The sequence below is a fragment of the Bos mutus genome, chromosome 2, assembly GCF_027580195.1.
Source record: "Bos mutus isolate GX-2022 chromosome 2, NWIPB_WYAK_1.1, whole genome shotgun sequence".
Lineage (NCBI taxonomy): Eukaryota > Metazoa > Chordata > Mammalia > Artiodactyla > Bovidae > Bos > Bos mutus.
In genome coordinates this window covers 7,570,625-7,582,953 of record NC_091618.1, presented here as the reverse complement: position 1 = coordinate 7,582,953, position 12,329 = coordinate 7,570,625, and the positions used below count along the sequence as shown (strand labels likewise).

General features: G+C 47.8%; 1 protein-coding gene across 3 annotated transcripts in view; it reads left to right on the top strand.

Moving 5' to 3' along the window:
- Positions 1-12,329, top strand: part of STPG1 (sperm tail PG-rich repeat containing 1) — a 64,920-nt gene that overhangs the window by 18,365 nt on the left and 34,226 nt on the right. For all 3 annotated transcript variants that reach the window (XM_070383080.1, XM_070383082.1, XM_005900715.2), the window contains 2 exons: positions 1,062-1,180; positions 11,139-11,240. In XM_070383080.1, the coding sequence (XP_070239181.1) occupies positions 1,062-1,180; positions 11,139-11,240 (221 nt within the window). The remainder of the gene's footprint in view (positions 1-1,061; positions 1,181-11,138; positions 11,241-12,329) is intronic.

Genomic DNA, 12,329 nt, shown 5'->3' with positions numbered 1-12,329 from the left:
TCCCTGGGTCAGGAAGATTCCCCTGGAGAAGGAAATGGCAAGCCACTCCAGTATTCTTGCCTGGAAAATTCCATGAACAGAGGAGCCTGGCAGGCCACACAGTCCATGGGGTCGCACAGAGTCTGGCGTGACTGAGCGCACAGCACACAATTCTGCCCTATCTCTGAAGCAAAACCCTTCTGCATATGTTCCTTTTGTTGCACTAATTGTGAAATTTTCCACTCTGACTTGGGGGACGGGAACGGCTGCTGTTCCCGGTGTTCAGGCCTCGTTGTCCCACTCTGATGTTTCTCAGCGGAGTCTTTTCCCAGCCGTGTGGAGCTTTCTCGAGTGCCTGTGCTAATCGACACTGAGGAAACTGCTCGAGGGGGCCCCGTGCAGGCCTCAGAGCCCTTCCTCTGTGCAGCTGTCTCTTCTCTGCACCATCCGTGGGGAGTGGGAGGGAGAAAAGGGGGAGTTCATCTATCACTGACACCTCACAATCCAGATGGATAAAAACTTAACTTGTTTTCTATAAATGGTCCTCTTCTGCTTTTTCTCCCCAAGTCTGCTCAAAGCAGAAACTTAAACTTACATTTGTCTTGCATTGTGTCCTGAAGAGTGGCCAGGAGCCCCATTCTGAGATTTATCAGCCTCTCTGCATCTTTATGGTGCGTTGCTTGCCTGTGACGGGGCTGAGGAAGAGTGAAAGCTCTCTGTTGCCTTGCATGCTTCTCTTCAAGATTGCCCCAGATGGTTTTGTGGCAAGAATGCCTTTCCTGTCAGATCCTTCCTCTTCTCTGGGACAAAATGCTTCGGCTATGTGACGGAGTCTCACTAGTGTGAGAGCTGTCGGGGGGGCGGCGGGTAGGGAAGTGGGGGCAGGGAGGGGGAGGGGGGAACACCAAAAACTTACCAAGAGGGTCTTTAAAAAAATCCAGTTTCACGTTTATCTCTTGTCCAAAGGCAGGTTTCGCTTTTATTCCACTTAAAATAAAATGTTAGCATATAGCTCTGTGTTTTGTGCACGTGTCAGTCATTTTTTGTTTTGATCTCATTTTTATTCTGTTTTTATTGTTTAGGTTTTACTGCTGCGTATCCAACACAATCCTCCATCCCTTATAAATATCAGCCTTTGATAATTCCAGAATCAGAAAAAAAGGGATTTAATAGTCAAGCCAAAAGATTTTACCACAAACAGGTAATGAACTTGTCTTACTTTTAGTCCGGATTTTAGTGAGTCCGTCGCCATGACCAGTAGAGGGCAGTGTCACCCAAGGAGCCCAGCGCCCTCTACGCCGGTGCGCTCCGACCGGATTGTAAGAATGAGCTGAAAGGGTATGAAGTCCCCGGGAAACAACATGAGTTTACTTCATATGCCAGAGATTTTGTATTTTTCATTTTCATAATAATTTAAAATATACATTTCTTCTTAAATTTTTTTGGTTTCTCGGGCCATACTGAAACCAAAAAATTTTAACAAAAAATGTATTTTTTAATTATTATGAAAATGAAAAATACAAAAATCTCTGGTATATGAAGTAAAAAGTAAAAAGCCCTTTCCTCTCTCTCTCCCCAGCCTTATTCAAAACTTGACAGGAACTAACAAGACTTTCTTCAAATAATAAACGAGCTGTGTATCTCAGGCGGCAAAAAGTCTGCCTGCAATTCAGGAACCCTAGGTTCGATCCCAGGGCGGGGAAGATCCCCTGGAGGAGGGAATAGCTACCCACTCCAGTATTCTTGCCCAAAGAACCCCATGGACAGACCATGGGATCGCAAAGAGGTGGACACAACTGAGCAACTAACACACACACACACGATAAATGTACAATTACCTTTGTGGTGACACATCCACTGTTTTTCTTACGCTTCAACAGCGTGTATATAATGTTTATGCATTTCCCCCAGTCTCACCTTCTTTCCCAAATATCTGTGTCTCTTTTCCTCTCTGATCTGGAAGATTCTGCTTGGCTCCTGGGGGAGGTGGTCCCCTGGTAACTTGAAATTTCACTCGCTGAAGGCCCAGGTCTGACGTACTCTCCTCTCACCAGCAGGGGGCGGAAGCAACCCACAGACGCCAGAGCCTTTAAAAATCATTCCTTTATTCTAACTAGGACCTTCAGAATAGCATTCTTTTGGAGGAGTCGTCATGTCAGTTACCTTTCGCTGCATTCTAAAAATGTTTTTCATCCTACCCCCGCGGCCACGGTGGCGAGAGGGAACAGGGAGGTCTGGGTCCTGAACTCGGATGAGTCCTTCGCAAGCCCTTTGGCCTGTTTCCTCCTTCTTAAGCAAGAGCGCTCAGCTAGAGAATGTTTAAGTTCCTTCTACTTCTGCTATTTTAGGATTCCAAGAGAGCAAATAATATAGCGTGTGTACATACATACACACACACATATTTTTTAATGACTTGTAGGTTTTCTCCAAAGGTGATAAATAAGCTATTTATTTACTCAAGAGTTTTCTCCCTTCTCTCTTATGTTTTAACTGTCCCTTTGCCTCTCCCTTTTGGTCTGGTTTTCCGTTTGTCCATTTACTGAGCATATACTGTCCATCTCTCCAGTATCTGCAGCCCGACCTCCAAGAGGGAGGGGACATAGGTATACCCTTGGCTGATTCATGTTGACGTTTGGCAGAAAACAACACAATTCTGTAAAGCAATTATCCTTCAATTAAAAAAAAAATAGCAGCCACCATTTACCGATCCCTCCTTTGTGTGAAATCAGTTTTAGACCGTATTTCTAATCCTGAGAACAGTGCTAAAAGGAAGGGTTTATACTTTTAACAGAAGAAAAAACCGGGGCTTAGGGAAGTTAAATGATCCACCCAAGGTCTCACAGTGCAGGATTTGGCACATAAGAGCCCTCACATGAATATTTGCTGAATCAATGTTGAAAGAATTAGACCTCAAACCCAGGCTCAACTCACTCTAAAACCTCACGCTCTATCCACACATGACACCACACGTCCCTCCGTGGCCTGCAGAGTCATCAAGTCCATCTGTGACAGGGAGCCAGCGCTCACTGAAAAGGCCTCCCCCGGACAGACCAAGCTCAAAACAGGGGAGAGTGTCACATGTGTAGGCCCCGCCTGATCACGGTCCGAAGACTCAAATCCAGGGATGTGGATGATCTGGTTTTTAAAGTCTGCATTTTCAACTACTATTGAGAAAGTAGAAATTTCTACTTTCTACTTTGTAGAAATTGTTCTCCTGAAGGAATCAAGGTGCCAGCCAGCCAAAGCTATAGGCAGCATCTGATATAGAGAGAAATAGCTCAGAAATTTGATTCATACTTTTTAAACGAGGTCGTGCTGGTTCGACAACGTGAAAACGTTCATCTAAGCATTTGAAAGCATTTTGTAAATAAGTATGGAACTTTATGAAAAGGGCATGGGATCCATAAACCAGGTCCCCGGAATTCTGTTATTAGCTACATGGCTTTAGACTACTCCCTTGACTTTTTGTGGGCTTCAGTTTCCTCATCTGAAATATACAATTCAGGTTATTATAATTTTTTAGGTTCTTTAAGCTGTAAAAACAGGAAAAAAAAAATACCTTAATCCACACTCACAATTCTCATTCTTCCTGAAGAAACTTGAGCATTGAGAAGCTAAGAATCCTGTTTAACATCGCCCAATAATTTAGTGAGGCAATACAAATTAAAAGCAGATTTTAAAACTCCAGTGTCTCACCACCCTTCTTATAGCATTAATTGTACACACCCTGGGCTTGATCTCATAACTTGGTTGTGTCCTCACATTAGGCCTGTGACCCATTTAGCACAACTTTAACGCAGACAATGAGTGGCCTCTGAAACGTGCACTTACCTTAATCAGACTTCTGCAGAGAGACCTCAGAGCGCCACAGCCCAACTCGAATTCCCCGTAAGAATCTGACTGCTGGGTACAAGGAATCCTTCCTGAGCTCGGTGTCTGGACTGGCAGTTTCGGCTGCTAGGAGTGAAGTCTGCTTCCCCAAACATTTTACAATTATTTACAGACTCTGCACGCATGAAGAGACATGCCTAATCTAGGACCAAGCCTAGCCTAGCAACCCGAAGGACACTTTCCTCCCCTGCCTCCCCAATTCTGTCCCCCTGTCACCGTGGACTGTGGTCACTATTTCCCAAGCTGGCTAACACTAAGGACACCCACTGAAAGTCTTTGCATCTCCATTTCCTCATCTCAAAAATAAGGATGTTATATTAATCTAGGTAGGCCCTTGCCAGGGATTCCTATTCCATAATCCTAAACTTGATTGATCCCTTCCAGGCACAGATGAATGCGTACTGGTATTATACAGACACCCCTCTTCGGGTAGGGTGTGCGTGTCCTACCAGTAGCCACGATTTTAAAATATATGTTAATTTCAGACAGAGCCTGACAGCAAATCCACCCTCCTCGTGGTAAGCAGAACTGTGTTTAATTGTGATGAAATTGTGAAAAGTTAGCACTGTTTGCTTATTACCTGGATCAGGCACCAGACCAGGGATATTTCACATGTCAGAGATTTTTCAATGAAAGGAAGTTCAGTTTGCAGAGACCACCTTGTTCAGGGGGATAAGCCCCCCTACACGTGCCCTCCGTTGCATGCTTGAAGCCGCAGTGGGCTCTGCCTGACCTTCCTGCTCTGGAAGCCTCTCCTCTACATCAGTCACCAGCACCCCTTCCTCAGGGGTCTGCAGGGCACATGGGTGGGAATAGCAAACCCTTGGCCGACACAGATAGCACACCAGGCTCCCCTCGAAGATGTGGCATTTCTGACCTCATTTAATCCCCGTAATCACCATGAGCTAAGTCCTACCATTATCCCCACTTTTCAGATAATGAACCCCGAGACATAAAGAGGGTTAAGTAACTTGCATAGCCAGGGTCAGGTGGACTGAGGACCACCCAGGAGGCAGGTCCTAGCTCCCAGACTGTTTCCCGGCATCTTTGGGGGAAGGGGAGGTGGGGCATGGGAGGGGGAGCAGGAGGAATGGAGAACGCACCCCCTCCCCTGAACGCCCCCCACCACCTTCAGTTTGGTGGGGCGGTAATGGATGTGCACATCTTATCAGTGTCCTTTCCAGGCCCCAGAGCCCCTCAAAAGTCAGTTGAATGAGTGACCCCATCTCAAGTCCAGGCCTTTCTCATCGAGTCAGGGTAACTCATGCCATCCACCTTACATTGTTTTGCCATGTCACCTCTGTTCTGTTCCTAGAACATACATACAGGCTGCCAATCAGTCGTGCCTGTATCCTGGCTCCTTAGCCCAGCCCTGGCCCTCAGCAGGCTTGAGTGTGTGCTTGCTGAATTGAGTTTTTGCCCACATTCCACTTGGGATTTCCAGGGACTGCTAATGAGCTGACACTAGATTCAGTAAGGAGGCACACATGCTCAGTTGCTCAGTCACGTCCGACTCTTCGCCACCCCACGGACTGTAGCCCACCAGGCTCCTCTGTCCATGGAACTCACCAGGCAAGAATACTGATGTGGGTTGCCATTTCCTTCTCCAGGGGATTTTCCTGACCCAGGGATCAAAACTATGTGTCTTGGGTCTCCTGCGTTGGCAGGCAGGCTCTTTTAGCACTGTACTACCCGAGAAGCCCTAACAGAGAGGAGGGCTCTGCAAGAGAGGGCCAGGGGTGCTCAGAGCTGAGGCCCATGTAATCTGATGCTTTGAAAACGCAGGTTTGGCTTCTCTTGTCTGTGTTTCCAACCCAGCCAGGCCAGTGATGGGCAAAGAACTTTGATGGCAGACATTCGTGTATGGAGTTGGGAGGTGGTGGGAAGGAAGGGGAAGAAAGCAGAAAAGAAGAAGGGTGTCTTATAAGGGGCACATCTCAGAACTGTAGACAATTTGAACCAGAAGGGCTTCAGTGACCCCTGAATCTCTGGGCACAGCAGAGGGGGCCCCATCTGTGACAGCATCCCGTGCTGATGCCCTTTGGTGGAGCAGGTAAAAAAGAGTTGCTGCTGCTTTTCTTTTTTTAATGATTTTTTTACATTAATTTTTATTGGAGTATAGTTGCTTTACAGTGTTGTGTTTCTGCTGTACAGCAAAGTGAATCAGCTATGTGTATACATATATCCTCCCTTTCTTCTATTTCCTTCGCATTGAGGTCACCGCAGCGCACTGAGCAGAGTTCCCTGTGCTGTGCAGCGGGTTTTCATCAGTTATCTATTCTGGACACAGTATCAGTAGTGTATATATGTCAATCCCAGTCTCCCAATTCGTTCATCCCCTGTGCTTTCCCCTTGGAATCCATTCTTTTGTTTTCTGTGTCTGTGTCTCTATTTCTGCTTTGTAAATAAGATGCTGTATACTAATTTTTTCAGATTCCACATATATATGTTAATCCATAATACTTGTTTTTCTGTTGCTGCCTTACTTGAGTTTGTATGACAGTCTCTAGGTCCATGCATGTCTCCGCAAATGACCCAATTTGTTCCTTTATATGACTGAGTAGTATTCCATTGTATATAGGTACCCCACACCTTCTTTATCCCTTCCTCTGTCAGTGACACTTGGGTGGCTTCCGTGTCCTGGCTATTGTAAGGAGTGCTACAGTGAACATTGGGCTGCATGTATCTTCTCAAATTATGGCTTTCTCTGGGTGGGGAATTGCTGCTTGAAGCCACTGCCAACTCAGGCCTCCTTTCCCTGGACTCCTCATAGAGGCCTAACCCTAGATGCAAACCCTAGATCTTGACACCCACACTTGCCTCTTCGCAGGTTCACAGATGAGGAGGCTGAGACCCAGTGAGGGAACGTGCCCTGGGGGCAGATGCTGGCTCTCCTGTCTGCTGGCCTGTGCTCGCCTTGCCCCTGTGGCCACATGAGCCTGTAAAAAGGCTTTCTAGCCTTCGATGAAGTCAATAGGTAGACGGATGCTTTGTCCCGAGACCCTGAGACCAGAGGCATTTGTAAAAGGAGCTTGCTCCCTCTGGAGCCCCACATTTCTGTGCAGTTTTGCCAGTGGGTTACCACCGGCCAGGGCTCTGTTTCCCCCTGCAGTGTGTCGTCCTCCTGTTGTATACCTCCAGCCCTTCAGCAGAAGCCTAGTTTCTGCTCATCTAGTGTGCTCCTGAGAACACAAGCTAGCCACCCCTAAGCTGACCAAAACAGGGTAGACATCCCTGAAGGCTCAAAAGGCAGCTCTGGTGGGAGCTTCGGCCAATGATCCAGCAGAGACCACACTTTCCAATCTGGAAATGGCTTGGCAAACCTGAAAGTCTTGGTTGGACAAAGCCTATGAAATCAAGACTAAAGAACCCAGGTTGTGTGCAAATGTAACTGGCTCCAGCTTGTGGTCACTAGCCTCTCCCATACCCCCCATACCCTCCACGGTGAGGAGGTCAATGCCCAGCTCCCTCTCTTCCCCTTCTCCTCGTCACCTCCTTAAATCTGTCCCAAAGTCAAATGAACGTTGATCTGTGTCCGGCCCTTGGCAAGTGCTAAGGCTGCCCAAGGGACTTTGTGTGTGTGTGCATGCTCAGCCCCTCAGTCGTGTCTGACTCTTTGCAACCCCATGGACTGTAGACCACCAGGCTCCTCTGTCCCTGGAATTTTCCAGGCAAGAATATTGGAGTGCTTTGCCATTTCCTGCTCCAGGGGCTCTTCCTGACCCAGGGATTGAACCCTCTTCTGTCTCCTGCATTGGCAGGCGGATTCTTTACCACTTTGTCACCTGGGAAGCCCCTCCTTCAAAAGGGTGCTTAAAGTACATTTCCACCCAATGTGGCCCGTGTGTCTTGGGTGGGGAATGGGAGGACATTGGCCAGCCATTTCTCACTCCTCCTTACTCTGAAGGTCTTTGAACCCCAGAGGGAAGGCCTTAGTTTCACTGAGGCTGTTGTGGACTAGTAATGATGAAGCTGATGGGATGTCCATCAACTCATTCAATCCTCACACTGTGATGCAGACCCAGGGGAAAACAGGTGTAGCCCTTGCCCAGATCTTCTCTTGTAACAAACACTCAAAAAGCAGTCAGTAGAGCTCAAATGAATAGTTCTCTTCCCTTCTCCCTCCATATACCCATTTTATTGGATTGGTTTATTGGATTTTCACCTTCTTGGTTTTCATCTTGGCCAAGAAGCCAAGGGCTGGCTGAGTTTACACCAGCTTTGACTTGGGTTCTTGCTCCTTGGGAGATGCTGAGAGGTCAGAACTCATCCACATCCTGTGATGTTAGTCGTATAAACTGTTATCCCAGAAGTGAAAGACTGGACTGGCATTTCCCTCCCGGGGAGCGGTCTGCCACCTCTAACATTTGTTGGAGAACACTTAAATTCTTTGCAGCTGGACCTTTCCCTCTGGGCAGCTTGGAAACCTACTCGGTGTAGAGCGCTGGTGGTGGTGTGTTGGTAAACCACCTCTCCCCTCCACAAAGAAAAGTCCTGATGTATAGCATTTGCCAATGTCTGTGGTGTAAACACCCCCACCCTGGTCAGTTTCAAGCTACCACTAGCAACGTTTCTGAATATTTAAGTCACCCTCATGAGCCGCCACCAGCCAACCTGCTGCCTGGAGGCCCCTTCTAGGATATTCACTAAGTGCAGACAGACAGCACGCTCTCCCTGCAGGGTAAGAGACGACAGTTCTCATCCTGTTTGTCCTAGACGCAAACCAGTTTTGCAATGTGGTGCAATTAAAACATGATTAAGGCCCAGTAGGGTTGTCAGATTTAGCAAGTAAAAATACAGGATTCCTAACAAATTTAGAATTTCAGATAAATAACAAACTGTTTTGTATAAGTGTATCCCAAATATTGATTGGGCCCTAGTTATACTAAAACAGTGTTTTATTGTTTATCTGAAATAGACATTTGACCAGGCAGGGTGGGATGGAGCAGCCTTGCAGGCTTGCTCTTTGGCTGGCAATCCTAACCCCTCAGACTCACAGAGGTGGGCAGAAAATTCTTGTGGGCTGATGCTGGTGTTGGGAGTGTGGCAGGAGACTGGGGTCTGGAGAGGTACAAGACTCTTTCTTCTTTAAACCTAGAAAAATCACATTTCCTGCTTCAGCTTTCCCTCCCTGGAGGGACTCCGGAAGCTACAAGGTACCCAAAGGCATTTAGTGCAGCATCTTCAATTTACATGTGAGGAAACTGAAGTCTAGAGAGTTCAAGATCACTTAGCTAGTAGCCGCACCGATGCTAGAATTCCTGACTCCAAACTCAGTGGGACTGTTTTTCCTTCTGTCATGCACATGTTATCCCACACTCGTCTGAGAGTTAGTTTGTCTTAATGGTCAAGAGCAGACTCTCCTGGATTCAGATTCGGGCTCTGACCATTACTAGCTTCATGACCTTGAACCTCATCCCTTTGGGTTCTGTCTTCTCATCTTTAACGTGGGGATTAAATGTGTGAGTCTAGAATAGTGCCCGGCACGCAGTGACCATCAATAAACACGTCCGTCCTGCAAACAGCCCCCTAGAAAAAAGCCTCTTTCTTGTTCCTCTTCCTGTAGCCCCTCACATCGTACCCACAGGCCAGGGTTCTGGTTGGGCTACATCTCCCCGCAGCCTGCCTCACCCCCGACCCCGGCAGTCAGCCCCTACTCTGTCCACTAGGGATCACCTTCACCTGCAAGGTAGGAGTCAGCCTCCATGCCCCCACCTCAACAGAGCAAGACTCAAAGGCTTCACTGCATTTAAAACAGCACAGGAGAACCTGCTCTGTGTGTGTGGTTTTGGTTTTTGTTGTTCTTCTTTTTTGAACACTCTGCATGCTTGTTGCAGCACGCGGGCTTCTCTCACTGTGGTGCACAGGCTTCTGCAGCGCAGCACTGGCTCAGTAGTTGTGGTGGGAGGACCTAGTTGCTCCAAGGCACGTGGAATCTTAGTTCCCCAACCAGGGATTGAACCCACAAGCTCTGCACTGGAATGTGGATTCTTAACCACTGGACTACCAGCGAAGTCCCAGAAGAATCTGTTGACAGCCCCGATGACCACATCCTTATATTAACCCATCATCACACACGGCTGGATCCAGACTGGAGAGTCCGGGGAGGGCCCCATGGGGACTTGAGCTCTCTTTCTGCTCTGTGAAAGGCAGTAGGGATGGCTGGGGACAAGAGGAGCCCGGGTGGCAGACCTTGGAAGTAGCGAGGAGAATCAGACTGCTCAGGTTTAAATTTATGCTTCCCCATCTATTAGCTGTGGCCCCAACATCTCTGGGCCTCACTTTCGTTATAATGGACCCGATAATATTTCTACTGCAAAAGGCTGTACACCGTCACGTAACACTGAACTCAGGCGCCGCCACTGACAGCAGTGGGACCCTGGGGCAAGTTCATCTCCGTGGGCCTCAGTGTCTCCATCTATAAAATGGGGGCATCCCTTTCTCATTGGAGGATTAAATGGGACAACCTTTGAAAAGCTCTTGGCACCAAGGAGGCACCCAGTAAACCCTCGAGACAGAGGAGCATCCTTGTCATTTCACGTCGCTTGCTTGGCCAACTTCTGTCAACATTTACCTCCCCCTGGTAACCAGCACGGAAAATGAGATGCAAACCCAATTAACTGCAGCAGCAGAAATGAGCTTAGAAATCAAGCTTTTGTTTCGGTGTAACACACCCACATCACTGAGCACTTGAGCCCCATGAGCCCACCTCTTTTTGTCTGAGAGTTAGAGATGGTCTTGTTTGGGATGAAGGTGGTTTTTGTTTCACTTTGCTTTATAAACAGAAACACTCCCTGGTTTCTCCTTTGAAAGGCTGGGGAGGAAGCTGAGTCAGGTGGGGTGTGGTGAACGTGAAATCGGTCACCCTTCCCTCGCCCTGGATTTGGCGGACCCATCAACCCACGCTCACCTGCACAGCCGCTGATGCACTCGGGATCCGTTTTTCTGCTCGTGCGTCTGTTGGCACGCAGAAACCATAGCATCGTCCTAGAATGCAGTACAGAGTAGTGGAAAGAACAAGGGCTGTGGTTGGTGGGGGTGGGGGGTGGCCCCAGACCTGAGCTGGAGTCCCAGCCCCGGCACTTGTGAACTGAGATGGTGACTGGGCAGGTCAGGAATTGGTGGAGCTGGGCTGTCATCCGGGAGGCAACATCTCCGCCTGTCCCAGAGGATTCCAATGAAGCTTAGGGTTAAATGGATGTAAAACTCGCAGAAAAGCACCGTGGATGGAAAGTCTTGCGATGACACCATGCTCTCTTCCCTTTCAGGATGATATCCCAGGCCCGGGGTTCTACAACGTCATTCATCAGTCCCCTGTGTTCGACAGCGTGTCGTTGTCCAAGAAAGGGACATGCACTTTCCCTTCTATGGTGAGAACCTTCTCTGAATAAGGGCACTAATCGCTCAGTACTTTGCTTCCTTCATGGCTTAATCATATATTGGACATCCGGGCCCTTCTCTCCAAAGACCTGTGGTTCTAATTAGGAGAGTAATGGTCTGCCCAGGTTTCATGCAGGTAAACTGGAGCCTAGATCTTTAAGTAATTTTTTTCCCCCACTGCTACCCACTCCCTGAGTGGGAAGAGAAGCTAGAAGCATATTCAGAACCTGATCACCAATTTTGTCAGCATGGAGTGGACTCCCAAACCAAGACAAAATTCTTATGATGCATCTTGCCCCAGCAGGACTTTTTACACCTCTTAGTCTAACTGGGTTATTCACGTTACTGAGAAATCTGACGGGACCTGAAAGAAAGCAGACAGCAGGCCGGGAATTTGGCAATATTCCTCTCCTCTCCATTTCTCTTCTTTGTAAGATGTGGGTCTTTATCTTTGAGGATGGTTCCAAACCTCAAGTAGCTAAATGAAGTGCCAGTGTCTCTGACCAGACCTGGGCAAGGATAGTCTTTATTTGAACATCTATCTGTTGGCAAGATAAAATAGATACAAGGGCAGTCAAAGTAGGGTAAGACTCGCTGAGGTAGGAAAGTGAAAAAGAAAGCAAATCCAAACTCCAGCATCAATAAGATGCCTATGCCATCTGTCCCTTTAAAAGTTAGAATAATTTCTTGCAAAAATGTATTATGATACCTGACACTGGAATTGATTTAAAACTCACACACACACACACACACACACACACACAAAGAGGCCATTTAAGTCACACTGAATGCAGCCACTCATTGGAATTCGAGCCTGACTGAGCTGAATACTCAAGGAGCAAACTGACTTGGGAGTTAACTCCTCACTAGCTAAGATGTTCAGGCTGCGCAAGCCCCGAGCCAGTTCACGACAGCCCCCATCTACCTCCAGCCCTGTGAGTAAAGACACTACAAAGCAATGGGCCAAAGTAGTGCCATCTCACAACGGCCTGGCACTAGAGACAAGACTTAAGACCTGATCCTGACTCGGCTGTGGGTTCAACCTCGATGTGACCTCAAGCACGTCACCCTCTGTGTCC